The sequence below is a fragment of the Heptranchias perlo genome, chromosome 6 (assembly GCF_035084215.1).
Source record: "Heptranchias perlo isolate sHepPer1 chromosome 6, sHepPer1.hap1, whole genome shotgun sequence".
NCBI lineage: Eukaryota > Metazoa > Chordata > Chondrichthyes > Hexanchiformes > Hexanchidae > Heptranchias > Heptranchias perlo.
The window spans coordinates 40,531,699-40,552,213 of NC_090330.1; the positions used below are offsets into that span (position 1 = coordinate 40,531,699).

The 20,515-nt window shown below is 44.9% G+C and overlaps 1 protein-coding gene across 1 annotated transcript in view; it reads right to left on the reverse strand.

Annotated features, from left to right (window-relative positions):
- LOC137322930 (E3 ubiquitin-protein ligase SH3RF3-like) overlaps positions 1-20,515 on the reverse strand; it is a 351,726-nt gene that overhangs the window by 14,874 nt on the left and 316,337 nt on the right. The window contains exon 8 of the mRNA XM_067986167.1: positions 13,455-13,780. Within this exon, the coding sequence (XP_067842268.1) occupies positions 13,455-13,780 (326 nt within the window). The remainder of the gene's footprint in view (positions 1-13,454; positions 13,781-20,515) is intronic.

Consider the following 20,515-nt stretch of genomic DNA (forward strand, 5'->3'; position numbering starts at 1 on the left):
CCATGCACTACACCCCCCATCCCCCACAACCAATAAACTTTCCATCAGTACTCAACTCTTCCAATCAGATGCTTCCTCCCACCCTTACACATTACCACTGTTTCAAGCCGCCCACCCACAACTCACAGGCCACTCACACTGGCAGCTATTCAACTATGACAGGCATATCACCCAGACACATATCCCGCTTTCCTGCAGGAGAAGGTGGCTCATATCAAGAGGCAGCAAGTGGCAGTGGCATTTAGCCCCTCGAGCCTGTTCCACCATTCAGTGAGATCATGGTGGACCTGTGGCCTAACTCCATATACGCGCCTGAGCCCCATATGCCTTAATACCCTTGGTTCACAGAAACCTATCAATCTCAGATTTAACATTCACAAGTGAGCTAGCATCAACTGCTGTCTACAGAAGAGCATTCCAAACATCTCCCACCCTTTGCATGTAGAAGCATTTTCTAACTTCACTCCTGCACGTCCTGGCTCTAAATGTTAAGCTATGTCCCCACGTCTAGTATTGAAGTCTAGGAGATCTCCAAAAATGGTTACAAATGTCTCGGCAGCCAGAGGCAATAATCCAGCCACTAACGTGTAAATGCTGCATGGTCCCTTTAAATAGCGCCGGTGGAGGGCCCTCCAGCCACTCCAAGACATGTTCAGATGGTCGGGGCTAAGACTGTACGTTGAATTGAGCGTTAAGTCCCAAAATGGTGTCTATCACTTTAAATCAGCATTGCACACTGATTGAAGCCATGTTCTCCCTACTTAACATGATTCCAGCATTTCTTATCTGCGTCTGAGCAAACTCCTATACAAAGATGGCGTCTGGCGCATGTCACGCAGGAAACGTGCATGCGCATCCAAGACGCCATCTTGGATGTAGGAAATGCCATGCAGCACCGAAACAACGGGCGCTACACAGCCCAATTTAGCACCCATTGTGTTTTACTGAATTATTGTCTATATCCTGTATAAGAGTCTTAACCACGAGATTGTACTAGGCTTCTGAGCAAAGTGTAACCCTATAAAAGTGAAAGAGTGAGGAGAATAATTTATGCAGATTGTTAATAAAGTCCGAAAGAGATATTTGCACCCCTGTAAAGTAGAATGGGCCTACATTTTCTAGAGTTTAGAAGAATGAGAGTGATCTCATTGAAACATGTAAAATTATTAGAGGGCTTGACAGGTTAGATGCTGAGAGGCTGTTTCCCCTGGCTGGTGAGTCTAGAACTAGGGGTCATAGTCTCAAGATAAGGAGTCAGCCATTTAGGACCGAGATGAGAAAGATTTCTTCACTCAGAGGGTTGTGAATCTTTGGAATTCTCTACTCCAGAGGGCTGTGGATGCTCAGTCGTTGATTAAAATAAGATTGAGATCGATAGATTTTTGGACACTAAAGGAATCAAGGGTTATGGGAATAGGGCGAGAAGGTAGAGTTGAGGTAGAAGATCAGCAGTGATCTTATTGAATGGCGGAACAGGCTCAAGAGGCTGCATGGCCTACTCCTGCTCCTATTTCTTATGTTCTTATTTAATGTTATCAAGATGACATTTGGAAGTCAAACACATGAATTAATTCATGTCAAAGAATCACATTCCTGCTGCTTGAAAGCAATGTCGTGCAAGACAGTTGCAAAAAATACTTTTATAACTGAGCAATTTAATTCCTCCTCCCAAATAGCAACAAATCCCCTGTTAAATTTTAATTCTGATATATATCCTAGTAACACATGCTGTTTTGCTACCCCTTAGCATCTGCAGTGATCAACTATTCTCAACGAGTGGTCCTCTGTAATTAACTGAAAGTGACTTGCTGCCCATCCATCAGGGTTAACGTGTTACTTCTCAAATAAAATCAGGAAGATTAATGGATGTGCTTCCACATGTTGAGTGGCCTTAATAAAATAGGTAGTGAGAGGCCTGGCTAATTAAATTTTATATTCATAAGTGCTGTAACACCAGATTCAGGACTTTCCCTTTTGAACAGAAGGATGACAACAACTGAATTGAATTAAATATAATGAAATTTGTAACCAGTTTCAGATTTTGGCTGTACTGTATTGATATAGCTTTCAGCCCATGCTTGGTTCTGATGACACAGACACTGGCTCCATTGTATTTTGCCATGAGTAACAGTTGATTGCTATTCTATAGTTACTCTCTACCTCATTTTATCAATAGATTGTTAGATTTGCTTCTACATTACTAACACGTTATGACCGTCGTATGCATCCTGCATAGGTTAGAACTGGCCCATCTACAGCTTAGTCCCATTGGGGCTGCTTAGTTACTTGAGAAGCCCCCACTCAGTGTTAGGACAGGTCTGCAGCAGGAAAGATCTGCATGGGACTTGAGCTGAATGAATGGCGATGTCATACAGCATATACATTACCTGGCAATACCAAAGGCTGGCAGTGTGGTTATATCAAAACCACTTGAGGACATGATTTATGCCATAGGATTCTGATGTAAGATCACTACCAAACTCAGCTCTAGGAGGGTATTTATTCAAATCCCATGTATAGGTCAGTTATACCACTGGTTTTGAGCTGCTACAAAGCAGGTTTGGATGCCTGTGAATGCAAAACTGGTAAAAAAAAAACTTGGATCAGGTCACCAGTCTCACTGTGGACTGCATTATGGCAAGAAGCGTGAGGCCATCTCCAGAAGGTAGTCTGACAGTGCTTGGACTTCACACCAGATGCAGCATAACTGCAGCACAGTACAAAGACAAGTTTTAAAAGTTCCCATGCAATCCAAAGACTAGCCAGGAACTTTTTAAACGTAATTTGCAATGTTTGCAGAGAGCCAACATTCCAGTTGCACTCTCTTCACATTAAAATCTAATTGGCATTCTTACTGGCTGGGTGAGCACAGCTTTGTGCACGCAAAAACTTGCATTTATATAACGCCTTTAATGTAGTAAAATGTTCCAAGGTGCTACACAGGAGTGTTATCAGACAAAATTTGATGCATGTGCAGAGCACCGTTGTCTGTAGACAAAGTGCAATGCAGGAGCTGGCAGCATAACTGAGGCCCACCAGCCCACATTGCTCCATGCAGGTACCAGTATTAGACCAGTAACTGAAGAATAACTGCACTTTTACATGATAGTAGTTGTTAATTTATAGCTATCTATAATTAAAATGCCAACCCCACAAATTGCTCAAATTACAGGCATGTAAACAGTAAACGGGTAGTAAGAGGAGGGGTGGGGCCAATTAGGGACCATAAAGGAGATCTACTCATTGAGGCAGAGGGCATGGCTGAGGTACTAAATAAGTACTTTGCATCTGTCTTTACCAAGGAAGAGGATGCTGCCAGAGTCTCAGTAAAGGAAGATATAGTCGAGATGGGCTAAAAATTGATAAAGAAGAGGTACCTGAAAGGCTAGCTGTACTTCAAGTAGATAAGTCACCAGGTCCGGATGGGATGCATCCTAGGTTACTGAGGGAAGTCAGGGTGGAAATTGCGGAGGTACTGGTCATAATCTTCCAAACATCCGTAGATAAGGGGGTGGTGCCAGAGGATTGGAGAATTGCAAATGTTACACCCTTGTTCAAAAAAGGGTGTAAGGATAAACCCAGCAACTATAGGCCAGTCAGTTTAATCTCAGTGGTGGGGAAACTTTTAGAAACGATAATTTGAGACAGAATTAACAGTCACTTGGACGAGTGTGGATTGATTAGGGAAAGCCAGCATGGATTTGTTAAAGGCAAATTGTGTTTAACTAACTTGATAGAGTTTTTTGATGAGGAACAGAGAGGGTAGATGAGGGCAATGCAGTTGATGTGGTGTATAGGGACTTTCAAAAGGCGTTTGATAAAGTGCCGCATGGTAGGCTTATCATCAGATTGCGGCCCATGGCATAAAGAGGGCAGTAACAACATGGATACAGAATTGGCTAAGGGACAGGAAACAGAGAGCAGAGGTGAACAGTTGTTTTTTGGACTGGAGGGTGGTGTACAGTGGTGTTCCCCAGGGGTCAGTGCTGGGACCACTGCTTTTCTTGATATATATTAATGACTTGGACTTGGGTGTACAGGGCACAATTTCAAAATTTGCAGATGACACAAAACTTGGAAGGGTAGTAAACAGTGAGGAGGATAGTGAGTGACTTCAAGAGGATATGGACAGGCTGATGGCATGGGTGGACACGTGGCAGATGAAATTTAATGCAGAAAAATGCGAAGTGATTCATTTCGGTAGGAAGAACGAGGAGAGGCAATATAAAGTAGAGGGCACATCTCTAAAAGGGGTACAGGAACAGAGAGATCTGAGGGTATATGTGCATAAATCATTGAAGGAGGCAGGGCAGGTTGAGAAAGGGGTTAAAAAAGCATACGGGATCCTGGGCTTTATAAATAGAGGAATAAAGTACAAAAGTATGGAAGTCATGATGAACCTTTATAAAGCACTGGTTCGGCCACAACTGGAGTATTGTGTCCAGTTCTGGGCACTGCACTTCAGGAAAGATGTGAAGGACTTAGAGAGGGTGCAGAAGAGATTTACTAGAATGATTCCAGGCATGACAGATTTTAGTTATGTGGATAGACTGGAGAAGTTGGGGTTATTCTCCTTGGAACAGAGATGGTTGTGAGGAGATTTGATAGAGGTATTCAAAATTAAGAAGGGTCTAGACAGAGTGGATAGAGGGAAACTGTTCCCATTGGCGGAAGGGTCAAGAACCAGAGGACATAGATTTAAGGTGATTGGCAGAAGAACCAAAGGTGACATGAGGAAATTTTTTTTGACACAGCGAGTGGTTAGGATCTGGAATGCACTGCCTGAAGGGATGATGGAGGCAGATTCAATCATGGCTTTCAAAAGGGAACTGGAAAAGTACTTGAAAGGAAAAAAATTGCAGGGCTACGGGGATAGGGCGGGGGAGTGGGACTAGTTGGATTGCTCTTGCATAGAGCCGGCGCAGACTCAATGGGCTGAATGGCCGCCTTCCGTGCTGTAACCTTTCTATGATTCTATACCTCTGTGACTCTTTAGACTGGTATAATTCATGACTGACTAATAGAAATGTTGGAGTTGTCCTGGTACAGGTATCAGGGGTACTGGTACTGGACCTGCCTTGGTTGTTCACATGCCTCTCATGTATGCAAATGCTCTCAACAAAAAATGCAGGCATTAGCACCTAGATCATGACAGCACTGGACAAAATCTAGAGCACTGCGGAATGTTTGTCATCACTGCTAAGCTGCTACAGGGAGAGTAAATCAGTATGATGTCATCGCTGATAGAAATACATTTAAAGCAGATTATAAACACTAATGAGAGTCCAGCTAGTGTTTAATGTATTTGTATTCTTCACTCCATTTCCTGAACCTGGTGTAGGCTACAGATCCATGCATGTAGGTCACAGTCATCTGTTGGTATGTAGTACAATTCAAACAAAGCAAGTCATGTTCAGATAATCTTTCCCTCCTACAAGGACAGTACTCAAACTGCAGCCTGGTGAGGACAGATGAAACTCACCCAACCGTGACAATTGAGCCTGAATGACAAAGACTCAAATTTACAACTCACTGATGTGGAGTTAATTAAGGGCTGCTAGATAGCAGAAGATTGCTGAAATGTCATGCTAGGGACCTTGGGTTCAATTCTCATCTCATCCGAGATTCAAGCATCACTGCTCCCTAATAATTGGATTTTGCCAGTTCTCTGTTGGGCATTTGGATGGTGACACTTGAGAGAGAAGTGTGCTTTGTCTCAACAGAGCAGCTTTTCAATATTAGATATGGAGGACTCTGCAGCATGGGCCATCTCTCCCTCTTAGCTAAAGAACGGTGTATGTGAGAAAGCATCAGCAATTCAGAAGGAAAGAGAAAAGGATCAAAGCAAAAAACAGTTTGAGTCCCTTCTCTCTTACTTTTGCAGCTCTTCACCACCTTAAGTATTCAGTGAAAAGAAAATCGGAGCACAGATGTTCACTCTCCACAGTTCAATCTTGAACGCTACACTGAGAATCATTTGGAAAAATGTGCAAATTCATCCAAAGGTAGATTGCGCTCAATAATCATCCCAGGGGGATCTTGGTAATAGAGTGGCAAAACTCAAGACGTATAGCAATTGCACTGCACTACTGGCATCTTTCCAAAGAGTTACCCAAAGGATGGCTAGAAGTTTGATCAATAGCACTGACGACAGCTTTTCCATGGGCCCAGGGACACCAAGATGTAGAGAAAGCAAGAGAGTATGTGATTTATTTTGTCTGTATTTACTTATTTTAATATTTTCTATTGACTCTTTTTTAGCATATTTTCTCCTCATTATTTACCTTAGGCCAGGCAAAATTCCTTAATTGAGAAGACGGTGCATGGCCCACTCCCAGGTCTCCACTTGCTCCCAAACCTCTGCCTATGCTGATTTTAAGCCAGATACCAAAAGCTGCATATAAAGGGTGCAGATTCTTTTTAACTAGGCCTCTGTTTAATGTCTCATCCAAAGGACAGCACATCCAACAATAGAGCACTTCCTCATTACTGCAATGAGCTGTCAGCCTAGATTCTGTGCTCAAATCCTGGATTGGGGCTTGAGCAGGCAATTTTCTGACTCAACCATGAGAATGTTACTAACTGATCCAAGCTAAGGTCACTATGGTGACCTGAGGTCAGCTAATCCAGCATAGAACTAGGGACTGAAACTAACTCCTGTGTCGGTCAAGTTTTTTAAATAAAGTCATAGTGACCAAAAACCCTCAGCCTCTGCTCCTGACCCCGCTGGAATGTCTGCGATCAGGGGGAGGTCCCCCAATTACCATACCAGTGATAGGCATCCATAACACAATGAGAGTATCTTGGGTGCTCATCAGAGGAAGGGGATGGGAAAAGTGGAACTGACCTGCTGCTAGTGCAGACGCTGATGCCGTTGACCAAGAAAATATTTGATCACGAACCCGTCAGCCCCCTTTATAAGAAGGCTTGCAAACTAAAAAAATCATGCTGCTGGGATTTTGATTGTCCCTGGCCTTAGACCCCAGATGGGCCCCATTTCTGCTGCTCTAAAGACCTATATGCCAGGTTCATCCCAAGGTTCAAGCTGCAGGTGTTAGAAAGGCCAGGGCTAAAGAAATTCTTCGTATGGAAATTAATCCCCTGGCCCCGCCCCTTCCAAGATCTGGGCCATATTTAGGGCGGACAGAGGTTAAGTACCAGCCACGTCCTGACAGAAAGTTGCTGCAGGATCTGGGACTCAACATATCCAGGTCCCTGCCGATTTCCCTGAGGCTACGCTGCACAACTGGCTGATTTACGCCAGGAATGCTCCGCTGGTCACAAGGAAATTCAAGTTCAGAGAATACTGGATGGTCTGTCAGCATCGGAAAAAAGATGGGTTAATGTTTCAGGTGGAGAACCTTTATCACATCTAAAACAAGAAGTATGGAGACCTCCTTTGTAGGATTGACGAAAACAACGAGGGATGTTGAAAAACAGATAAAGTTGCTGAGACAATTATGTTAAATGCCAATAAAAGGAGGCAGCAAATGGGCTTAATAGCCTATGAACAGATTTTTTAAAGTTGGAAAGAGCCAAAAACTGCTGGATAATCTACAAAGGTCATCTCAGTTTAGCTGTGGAGAGGGGTTAGAAAGGCAGAAGTTGAGTGAAACGGCTCCAAAATGTAAGGGCTCATGTTGGAATGTGAACAGGAGGAATTGGCAGGAATACCAGGAGCCAGCTGAGTACTGAAGCTGCTAAAATCAACATTCAGATCAGAGGACAGAGTCCCAAGGAGGAATATCAGACACTGCTTGTGAAAATTGTGTGATCCTGGTAGGAGCAATGTAAGAGACCGGAAAAAAAGGCATTAGAGTATGAATGGGAGGGTGCACTGGAGTGATAAGGCACAGAGAAACTATGATCATGCTTGTGGGCAGAGAGGAACTGTTCTGCATTGTGGTCACCTAATCTGCATTGTAAAATTTATTTCCAATTTGCAACATTTACATTTTTAAAATTTTAATCTTACCCTAGTTTTTAAACAATCTTGAGTGGCTTCAGCAAAGTAACCCAGTTGGAAGATTCTGGACAGTTCCTCAGTCTTATATCCGAGACTCACTAGCAGGAAATTGTTACTTTCAATCCTTGAGCTCAACCTGACTTTGTTTTTAACAAAGAGTCACTTTTACAGAGGTAATTTTATGTGTGTCAGTCAGCTGGTATTTTCCTAAGATATTAGCTAGAGGACAGTTGGAAGTTCTGCAGAATTAAACTGACAACAGCTTTCCCATGTGTGTAAACACATTAAGAACTATGAGCACACTAACTGTCGTGAGACTTCCACTAGTTTCAATAATCCCTTCATTTTAAGTTGTTTTTGAGCTCCACTATGCACCACTCCCTCCACTAGAACCAACCTGTAGTCTGGACTGACTTGTCCTCTGATTTTCTCCATCCCTTCAAGAGGGAGGGAGGGAGGGAGAGAGGGAGGGGTGGTGAGTGAGCTGCTTTAACGGACTTAGATAGCAGCAGAGAATCATTGCAAAGAATTCACAGCACTGGGAGACCTCATTATTGAACTAGAACCCTACCATTGGTTTTCCTGAAATTCCACTTTATACACAGAATGTACAGCACAGAAACAGGCCATTCGGCCTAACAGGTCCATGCCAGTGTTTATGCTCCACAGGAGCCTCCTCCCACCCTACTTCATCTAACCCTATCAGCATATCCTCCTATTCCTTTCTCCCTCATGTGTTTATCTGGCTTCCTCTTAAATGCATCTATACTATTCGCCTCAACTACTCCTTGTGGTAGCAAGTTGCACATTCTCAGCACTCTGAGTAAAGAAGTTTCTCCTGAATTCCCTATAGGATTTATTAGCGACTTATATTTATGGCCCCTAGTTTTGGACTCCCCCACAAGTGGAAACATCTTCTCCACAATACCTTATCAAACCTTTCATAATCTTAAAGACTTCTATCAGGTCACCCCTCAGCCTTCTCTTTTCTATGATGTGGAGATGCCGGTGATGGACTGGGGTTGACAATTGTAAACAATTTTACAACACCAAGTTATAGTCCAGCAATTTTATTTTAAATTCACAAGCTTTCGGAGGCTACCTCCTTCCTCAGGTGAACGATGTGGAAATGAAATCCTCGAAATGAAGTCGCATTTATAATTCACAGAACAATGCTTGGTGATTACAGACAGTTTTTTCAACTGCCCGTTGCCAAGGCAATCAGTGTGCAGACAGACAGGTGTTACCTGCCAGGTCTCAGAATATACAAATCACCAAAAAAAACAACAAACAAAAAAAAACAGAGATAGAGAGGTAGAAACATAGAAAAGACAGCAACTGACCCGTTATATTAAAAACAGATAACATTTGTTCGCTGGTGGGGTAACGTGTAGCGTGACATGAACCCAAGATCCCGGTTGAGGCCGTCCTCATGGGTGCGGAACTTGGCTATCAATTTCTGCTCGACGATTTTGCGTTGTCGTGTGTCTCGAAGGCCGCCTTGGAGTACGCTTAACCGAAGGTCGGTGGCTGAATGTCCTTGACTGCTGAAGTGTTCCCCAACTGGGAGGGAACCCTCCTGTTTGGCGATTGTTGCGCGGTGTCCGTTCATCCGTTGTCGCAGTGTCTGCATGGTCTCGCCAATGTACCATGCTCTGAGGCATCCTTTCCTGCAACGTATGAGGTAGACAACGTTGGCCGAGTCACAGGAGTATGAACCATGCACCTGGTGGGTGGTGTCCTCTCGTGTGATGGTGGTATCTGTGTCGATGATCTGGCATGTCTTGCAGAGGTTACCGCGGCAGGGTTGTGTGGTGTCGTGGACGCTGTTCTCTTGAAAGCTAGGTAATTTGCTGCGAACGATGGTCTGTTTGAGGTTGGGTGGCTGTTTAAAGGCGAGTAGTGGAGGTGTGGGGATGGCCATAGCGAGGTGTTCGTCGTCATTGATGACATGTTGAAGGCTGCGGAGAACATGGCGTAGTTTCTCCGCTTCGGGGAAGTATTGGACGACAAAGGGTACCTCACGATGCTCCACTTTTCCAGCTTCCACCCTAACCACGTCAAAGAGGCCATCCCCTATGGACAGGCCCTGCGAATACACAGGATCTGCTCAGACGAGGAGGAACGCGATGGACACCTACAGACGCTGAAAGACGCCCTAGTAAGAACGGGATATGACGCTCGACTCATCGATCGACAGTTCCGACGGGCCACAGCAAAAAATCGCATAGACCTCCTCAGGAGACTAACACGGGACGCAACCAACAGAGTACCCTTTGTCGTCCAGTACTTCCCCGGAGCGGAGAAACTACGCCATGTTCTCCGCAGCCTTCAACATGTCATCAATGACGACGAACACCTCGCTATGGCCATCCCCACACCTCCACTACTCGCCTTTAAACAGCCACCCAACCTCAAACAGACCATCGTTCGCAGCAAATTACCTAGCTTTCAAGAGAACAGCGTCCACGACACCACACAACCCTGCCGCGGTAACCTCTGCAAGACATGCCAGATCATCGACACAGATACCACCATCACACGAGAGGACACCACCCACCAGGTGCATGGTTCATACTCCTGTGACTCGGCCAACGTTGTCTACCTCATACGTTGCAGGAAAGGATGCCCCAGAGCATGGTACATTGGCGAGACCATGCAGACACTGCGACAACGGATGAACGGACACCGCGCAACAATCGCCAAACAGGAGGGTTCCCTCCCAGTCGGGGAACACTTCAGCAGTCAAGGACATTCAGCCACCGACCTTCGGGTAAGCGTACTCCAAGGCGGCCTTCGAGACACACGACAACGCAAAATCGTCGAGCAGAAATTGATAGCCAAGTTCCGCACCCATGAGGACGGCCTCAACCGGGATCTTGGGTTCATGTCACGCTACACGTTACCCCACCAGAGAACAAATGTTATCTGTTTTTAATATAACGGGTCAGTTGCTGTCTTTTCTATGTTTCTACCTCTCTATCTCTGTTTTTTTTTTGTTTGTTGTTTTTTTTGGTGATTTGTATATTCTGAGACCTTGCAGGTAACACCTGTCTGTCTGCACACTGATTGCCTTGGCAACGGGCAGTTGAAAAAACTGTCTGTACTCACCAAGCATTGTTCTGTGAATTATAAATGCGACTTCATTTCGAGGATTTCATTTCCACATTGTTCACCTGAGGAAGGAGGTAGCCTCCGAAAGCTTGTGAATTTAAAATAAAATTGCTGGACTATAACTTGGTGTTGTAAAATTGTTTACAATTCTCTTTTCTAGAGAAAAAAGCCCCACTTCAGATGTAGTTGTAGACAAAAAAATTGTGTCTGTACATCTACTTATATGTTATTAAAAATCTTTTATATGAATGCACTTTCTATCCAACTCCCTATTATCTGGATTTTTGGCCACACTTTTATGTCACCATTTAACATTGAAACTGCTGATATAAAGTTGCCTGTAGTGGTGCAGTCATAGACTCTGGCCAGTAGGTGGTGCAATTGATCGAGTTGCTGAAACCTCGCACTCAATTCTATTGCCATTGTGTATATAAAAAAAGGTATATTCATCAACAGACCGCAGGACAATTTACTCGTATGGAAATAAAAACGCATTATATACATGACTTATTAATTATAAATACTGTACAATATAAGCCACTTGCCTTGGAAACCGCACATATTGATTGGATGGTTATCCCAATCAAATTATTGTGTTACAATTGTAATTTGTTTTATGTAAAACAAACTGGTTTCCTTGATGCTGTACAACCCAGGCCTGGATCCCCAGGTGGGCCCCACTTCCGCCAGGAAAGTGGCTGGTATGCCTGCTTTCATTGGGCATTCCGGCCGCCAAGACTACAGTGGGTCCCTGTGAGGCCGTAAATGTAGGAATTCCAGGTGTTTACAAGGCCCCATGGAATCCCCCGAAGTCAGGCTGAGACCTGCTGTAACCAGGTCTCATAACTTGCAGCCCTTCCAGTGCACTCCCACTGGAGTTATAGCAGGAATGCACTAGACCGATTTTTGGCGTCACTGTGCACAAGAAAACAGAAACAAAAATTATCCCAGAGAACAATAGTGGGAGAATAAAAGAATTTTAATCTTGTATTTTGATAGATGGGGCAAAAAAATATATAATTACAGTCCTCAAAGGGTTAAAAATGTATTTACTATCTTCTTCAGCCTGGCCAACATGCTCAGAAAATGAAGATACAGCAGCAACTAAATGCAGAAGACAAGCTGCTCTTTGAAACACAGGGATATTGACCCCCAATAATTAACCCGCAATAATAGGCAGAACACTGCCAATGAGATTCTAAAATGGAAGAACGGGGACAAACAATCGTGAGGGAGATAGTGGGGCATTGATTGCCCCCCTCCCCTTTATCCCAGGAGGATTGCCTCATAACCCCTCATCAGTGGAGTTATGAATGTGCGATGTTACTCATGGTTGAAGTAAGCTCGAGTCTCGTTATTTCCCAGTAAGCACCGTGTTCATACTTTAGGTAAAAATAAGGATATATAAAATAGTTCAAAAATGATTAAACAGCAACTTAATTCTGGTGAATGTGATCATATCTTATAATTACAGAAAAAGTTGAGATATTTAGAGAAGAATGTACTTGTAATACAGAATGTAAATTATGGAGTCTATGATGTGCCTGTTAAAGCACACAAATTTATCATATTTGTGTTGAGTTATCAGTGGAGGAAAAATTATGTTTCCACCATGGCACTGGAGTGACAAAGAATCGCCCCAGGTAGAACCCACAGATTTTCTCAAGACTAAAATACTGTAAAACCATTAAGTAAGCTATTTTCAGAGGTCCTTAATGAATTAATGGGTAAAAGTACTGCACAGTATGGTACCTGTTCATACAGAATAGGATAGACCCATGTCCAATCTGCAGCCTCCGTTAGGTGAGTCAACATCAGCCAAAGTGGCGGTGTGGACTCTACAGTTGACTTCAGTATCTTCTATAGGGACGAGCAAAACCAACCTGGGTGCTTTCTCCTGATCACCATCCAGTGACCCCCACTGAAAATGTGGATGCATGGAAGACAGTTGAGAAGGATCGTGCCCGGACGTCATGCCCTTCAATCAAATGGCTGGCTGCCATTGACTATCTAGGCCCAACCATGAAGAATGGCTACTTAGCGAGATGGCAGAGGGCTACACGCCCTTTCTAGAACTCTACCCCAGTATAAATTGTTGGCTTCAGCATAGCAGTAATGAAAGAAAAGTAGATATTTTCAATATACTGCAGAAATTAGAAATGGCATGGTCGGTAAAGAGACAGCAAATACTTCTACTAATGAGGCTGAACATGTGATGAGTGACTTTGTTGCCAATCTTGTGTGAGGAGAAATTCATTACAATCTGCTGGCCATTCTCGATTTATCACACAAATGTTATCCCCAAAATACAAGGTCAAAGAATGAAAGATTAGGTAAAAACCCACACAATGAACAATCTAATGGTAAGTCTCACCCTCTCACTTTTCCTCTCTTCTAATTTGGGCCCCGCAGGTGCAGAGTTTGATGGACTGGAAGTCACTGAGGTGCTCGCTGATCCACCCATCGAGTCCCCGTTCAAGTTGGCTGCATTAACATTTGGCGGAGTAATTGCTACAGCTGCAGAGGTGAGTGAAATGGTTGGTCTGGCACCAGGAGCTCCAGAGGATTGATGAACGTGCTGCGGTGAGGTCATTGGCTGTGGTCGCACCGCAATGGCCGGGATACGGGTGGGAGGACTTTGTGTTCTTAGTGGCGGTACAGTTGCTGTTGGACGGTCAAGTGCTTGAACAGCAGGATGGACTGCAAAAACAAAATGGAAGCAATATCAAAAGTGTTAGTTAGATTGATTCGGTTTGTATAAAAAGATTATTCAGGATGTTGCTTATTCAGGTTATTCTCAAATAATGATGGTGCCCATGTTACATAGAAACATAGAAAATAGGAGCAAGAGTAGGCCATTCGGCCCTTCGGGCCTGCTCCACCATTCAAAATGATCATGGCTGATCATCTAACTCAGTTCTCTGTTCCCGCTTTTTCCCCATATCGCTTAATCCCTTTAGCATTAAGAAATATATCTATCTCCTTCTCGAATGCATCTAATGACTTGGCCTAAACTGCCTTCTGTGGTAGAGAATTCCACAGGTTCACCACCCTCTGAGTGAAGAAATTTCTCCTCATCTCAGTTCTAAATGGCATATCCTGTACCTGAGACTGTGACCCCTGGTTCTGGACTCCCCAGCCATCGGGAACATCCTCCCTCCATCTAGTCTGTCTAGTCCTGTTAGAATTTTGTATGTTTCGATGAGATCACCTCTCATTCTTCTAAACTCTAGTGAATATGGGCCTAGTCGGCCCAATCTCTCCTCATATGTCAGTCCTGCCATCCCAGGAATCAGTTACTCCTACCACTGAGCACAGTTTAAAAAACGGCTTCTCAAAACACAAAAATCAAAATGGAAGACTACACACAATATAACGCAGACTCCCGCTGGGGATTTCCTACAAAATAAATTCCTGATTCTAAGCAAAGCTGTCTAGGGTCGTATGAGCTGTATGTGACGGAAACTTAAAAGCTTGAATTCCAACATCCCCCATAAGCCTTTCCCATTATTGGACAATAGAAAAAAAAACTTTCCTTAAAGCAAATGACGTTTGAAATTTTTCAGTTAAATGTTTTGGGTCTTGTTAAAACCTGTGGTTTTATAGCTACTGCTGAGGTAACATGGATACCAATAAGGGTATCTGAAACGTTGCACTCGGGTCATGCTTTTCATGGAGACAGTCATTAGTAGCAGATGACAAGGGCATCACATCAAAGCAGCACTCATAATTCAGATTTAAAGAGTAAAAGAAACAACCAAAAGGAAAGAAAAAGACTATTGCTCCCATGAGCAAACAAAGCCACTTTTATACACATCTCCTCCATCTTCATGTACAGCTTACTAATGCTGTGCCATATCCAGCAGCTGAGAGCAGTTTCAAAGACACAGGGTAGGCCTCACATCCCTCTCCTGCATTACTATTCATCCTCTTCTTCCATCCACATTTTATAAAATGTATACACAAAGTTGTGTCACAATACACAAGTTAAATAGTAATCACCTAATATATACAAGCAGCTTTTACCTTCTGTATTTCTAGAGCTATATATCATACCCTCTCATACCCTCAATGTATGATTGTATGTATAATTGAGGACTGAAGGAGAAATACATATTTTTGTCAAAAATAAGTTACACTAGAAGGAAAAAATCCTAACTTATTTTCTTTTTGTCAAAACATAAAGAACAGACCAGAATTCTAAGGGGCACCGTTAATAGGGTACTTCTTCACTTCAAGTCCTTGTGCTGCCCAGAGGCAGAAGTCCCAAGAATCACATGTAATAGAAACGGAACCTGACTTATTGAGGTAAATTTTAACATACTGGCAGGGGGGGTGATGTACTGAAACCCAGAAAAGTTTTTCGTGCGTTTTCTCAAGCGATCACGACTGAATTTAAAGCCCTCAATGTGACTCCCGGGTTTTGCGTCTCCAAGTTGTACAGTGGGTGTACTGTGCACCTGAATGACGTGCTGGGACCTGGATTATTTAAAGGGCCATTGCAACCACCAGTTTTGAGGGAGAAAGGAGAAATCAGCAAATATGGAGCAACAAAGGACGAGGCCAGCACCCGGCTCAGTGACTCAGCTCTAGAATTGCTGTTAGCAGGTATGAGGAGCAGGAGGCAAACATTGTACCCGTCAGATAGGAGGAAGCGCCCTGCCTCTGCTACCAAGAAGACCTGGCTCGAGATGACAGAGGAGGTGACCAGCAGGAGCATCGTCTCAAGGACGTGAGTGCAGTGCAGGAAGCACTTCAATGACCTAACCAGGTCAGGAAAAGTGAGTACAGTGACTGATTCACCTGCATTTTGTGGTTCACATTACCCTCCTTCACATTCTGCCCCGCAAAGCCTACTCCATCACATCATTCCTCACACTCACTTAAGGCTCAGTGTCAAGTTACCTTCACTTCCTGTGCAATTCCTCATCTCCCCATTTGTGAACCCACCACTCCCACTCACCAAAATCCTGATGCAATGTGATGAATCTGTCTGATAGTCACCCTCTGATCCATCTCTTTCACTGGCAGCCTCACCCAAAGCAATGCATCATCCTCACTCACTCACACGTCTGTTCTTTCTCCACTTGGAGGAGAAGAGAGCGCAAAATGCAAGGGAGAGGAGTCGGGCTGGAGGCAGGCCACCATAAATAGTGGCCCTGACAGAGGTGGAGGAGGCCTTTGGAGCTCAGCTGGACGCTGGAATGCCTGGCCGTCAGAAATGTCGAGACTGGCACCTCGCAAACGTCTGGTGACAGAACTTTAAAATCCCTCACACACATCATGAATTGATGATATCAGTGATTGACCTGTTGCACATCTCAGGATGCTCATCGCAACATCGCTTCTGCGATGATTCTTAATATTGCTGTATGTTCTCTTCCAGGGCCTTCAAGGTGTGCTGAAGAGGTTCACAACGTGGACGAGGGTGATTCCTCAGAGGAGCTCCATGTCTCTGAGGGCGTGCCGTCACATGATAGCGAGCCATGCACCAGCGCAGGTACTCACACCTTGGTGGGTCCTGTTAGATAGTTAGTTGGGTTGTCACCTGGCGATTTACCACACACAAATGAGCACGAGCAGACACTGGTGGCAGGGGCAGCTGTGGAGAGTCCATGTCGGTGGGCGCAATCCTCTCCAGGCTCTGCTGAGCTGGACACAGATGCTGAACCCCGGGGGCCATCCTTGAAAAGGAGAATGATCGAGGTACAGATGCACCTTTGTGATGTACTGGAAGACATGCGACGCACGCTCTCCACGATAGCAGAGAGGATGGAGGAGTCCACCTCCAGCATTAGTGGAATGGTGGCACAGATAAGTGCAGGAATATCTGCGATGGAGAGAATGGCAGCCTCCATTGAGCTTCAAGCACGGCTCACAATGAATCCATTCAGGCTCTGACAACGGCCGTGTGGACTCAGGGTGACCAACATTCTGCATACAGGTACTTTAGCAGTGGCCTTACAAGGTATCACACATGTCCTCCAAGCTGTTGTCCAGCAGTGTGGTAGGAACGATGTGGCTGTGGCCTCGGAGAGGAATGATAGCGAAAGGGGGCATGGAAGTGGGGACTACACTCAAAGCACTCCCACGTTTCACCCGTTCCCCCCCTCCCCCTCAACCGGTACCCGCAATGCTGCCTCCTCTCCTGATGGCCGAGTCTGCCCCTCCACAGGTGCAGGTGGAACAGTCTTTGGCAGGGCCCTCACGGGCTCCAAAACTCAGAGGGCGTAGGCCCAAAGCATCTCAGCAGTCAGGGCAGGGACCTGAGCAACCTGCCAATACCTCTGCTGAAGCCACGTAGAAGCGGTAGGAAGAGGAAGGCGAAGGTTTTGAGATCACCAAGGGTATGCACAAGGGTGTCTGACGGAATGTCATGTTTTTCATTTATCTTTGTTTTTTGTTACATGCACATTAAATGTCATATTTATCACCACCACCACCGCTGCCACATCCTGTCCATTCTCAAGTCCCTTTCGTGAAAGCGCTCTTGCATGTCCCTCATCATGAACGCCAAGACCTGATGCCACCCATTGGGCGTGTTTACAATGGGGATATGTGTGGTTGTCGGACTGTTTTGTGCAAACAGAGGTGGTGGTGGGGGGGTGGTGTTAGTGTTGGTGGTGTTCGTTCCAGTTGGTCTGAGTACTTCACTATCTTTACTTTGCAGATCTCCTTATGAAAATCTATCAAATAAGAGTGACTCCCTGGCATTACGATCTGCTAGGTGTTCCACTGCTCTGCCGATGGGTTGCCCATCGTCCTCCTCTTCCTCCTCCTCTTCAATGTTCATGGCAGATGCGGGTGCTTCGTGAGCGCATGGGACCTCATCAACACTCTCTGTTGAGCAGTGTTGTGCAGGATGCAATATTATTCTGCACACCCTCTCCGGTGAGTACTGAAGGGAGCCCTCAGATCGATCCAGGCACCTGAAGCGCATCTTCAGCATTCCAATGGCTCGTTCAATGACAGACGGGGTGGTGATGTGACTGTCACTGTACTGCTGCTATTTCTCACAGGTATCATAAGCCACGTCTGCAGGGAGTATCCCATGTCTCCAAAGAACCAACCCATAAGTTAGTCTTGTGTGTGGAAGGGGGCTGAGATGTTGGATTCACGTAAAATGAAAGAAGCACGGCAGCTGCCAGGGAATTTGGCACACACCTGCAGAAACCTCCTCCGGTGGTCGCAAACCTGCTGCGCATTGATGGAGTAATATCCTTTTTGGTTGATGAACAGTCCTGGCTCATGTGCAGGTCCTCGGATTGCTACGTGAGTGCAATCAATTGCACCCTGTACCCGTGGGAAGCCAGCCAGAGATTGGTAACCCACTGCCCTCTCAGTCTGGCTGATGTTGTCGCAGGGGAAGTTGACGTAGTCGGATGCCCTGGCAAACAAGCCATTCATGACCTGTCGTATACACTTATGTGCAGGCGACTGAGAGATCCTGGTGATGTCACCAGTGGCGCCCTGAAAGGATCTGGAGACAAAGAAATTGAGGGCAGTGGTTACTTTAACTGCCGCAGACAATGCGTGGCCATCAGGCTCAGCTGGGAGCAGCTCTGCATGAAGGAGCCTGCAGATGTCTGCGACCACCTGGCAACTCAATCTGAGTCTTCGTAGGCGCTGCACCTCAGGGAGGACCAGGAAGCTCAGCCTCTGTCTGTAGACCTTCTCACATGGGTAGTACCTCATACAACGTTGGCCCCTCCGTTGGTCCCCTCTCTGCTCTCCTTGTGGCGCACCTCTGTCTTGTGGATTTGCAACCTCCAGAACTGCATGCCTTCCCTGCCATGGATGGTGATGTGCCTCCTCCTCAGATGTACTGAAGAATAAATCCATTGTGCCCCCCCATCCTTGTCAATTCGAGGGGGTCCAAAATGTCGGTAAATATGTGTGAACACAAGAATTCTGAGTGTGAACCAAGAAATCTCAGACTAAACACAAAGAACTCCCAGCCAAAGGTTTGTCTGAGAGAACTGATTGCCCTGCTGCAAAAAACTCACTTTTTCTTCACGTATGTCAATCACTGGTTCGAAGGTCCAAATGGGTGTCGGCTGCAACTCGCCTCCGTTTCCATGGCGTCTGTCACAGGCCATGGGAGACACGTTCAAAAGCAGTTAAAATGGCTTGTGTAGTTCAAACCACAAAACTTTAACATCTTTAAGTATTTTAAGTACCTCAATTGGCTCTTTAAATATCGTGCAGGTGGGACTTCTGGGTTTCAGAAGCAGCGTGCACCCAATTGTGTCTGGGTCAAACCCGGAAGTCATCCCGTTGGAGCCGGGATGCGGTCCCGCTCCCAAAACAAAGAATTTTCACTGCCCACCTGCCCCCAACCCCCCCCTTTCTACGGGGTTAAAATTTACCCCAGTTAGTAACAGCGAGTGGGCTCATTATAAATGCTTGGAATCACAGAATTCAATCCTCAAAACATTAGTAAAAAATCCCAAATTTCTATGTAATAAAATCAGGAAATGCTAGAAACACGCAGCTTGTCAGTCAGCTTCTGGAAAGAGAAAATACCTGTTGTGTCATAAACGTTTGACATGAAGGAGTAAATTGCTTTGAACTGTATCACCATGTCACTTATACATGTCTTTGCGATAAAAATAATACATGGCTCTCTTCAATCGAAAGAAAAGTTTGCCAAATACTTTTTTCACAAATGCTGTGCCCTTCGAGTTAAAGTTGCTAAATTAAGTAATACAGAGCTGATGCAGGAGCACGCATGCTGCCTTTCATTACACCCTGAGGTATCAGCCGCTCAAGCTCTCAAAACAGACATTTGCTCCTCTATTTATAAAGTCTTTCCTTTAAAAATAAAGTTTAGAAAAATTATAATATTAAATTAAATGCCACCCAAACCCTTCAACTCGAAAACAAACATACAAAGCGTACATATTGAGCTTCAAAACTGTCCCTGGGGCTCAGAGCTGTGGAATGCAAAATCGTGCCAGTGATTATTGCCCATGTGACAAGTCCCTGATTTTGTCCAGGTTATCCGCTGGAGGACAGGTAAGTGAGTCAGTCCAGGAGAAGCTGATTAATGTATCTCTTACTGGTTGGTTACGCTGTGGTAAAGGTATAAGGAATTCAGGAGAAACTTCCTGACCCAGAGAGTGGTTAGAATGTTGAACTCACTACCACAAGGAGTAGTTGAGGCGAATAGCATAGATGCATTTAAGGGGAAGCTAGATAAGTACATGAGGGAGAAAGGAATTAAAGGGTATGCTGATAGGGTTAGATGAAGTAGGGAGGGAGGAGGCTCGTGTGGAGCATAAACAACGGCATGGACCAGTTGGGCCGAATGGCCTGTTTCTGTGCTGTAAAGTCTATGTAATTCTACGTATGGATTAAGTTGATTACTACAAGAGCAACAAGCAGTATAACATTCAGCCAATGCAGTGGAAAGAGGCAGTGATCTGGAAGTGA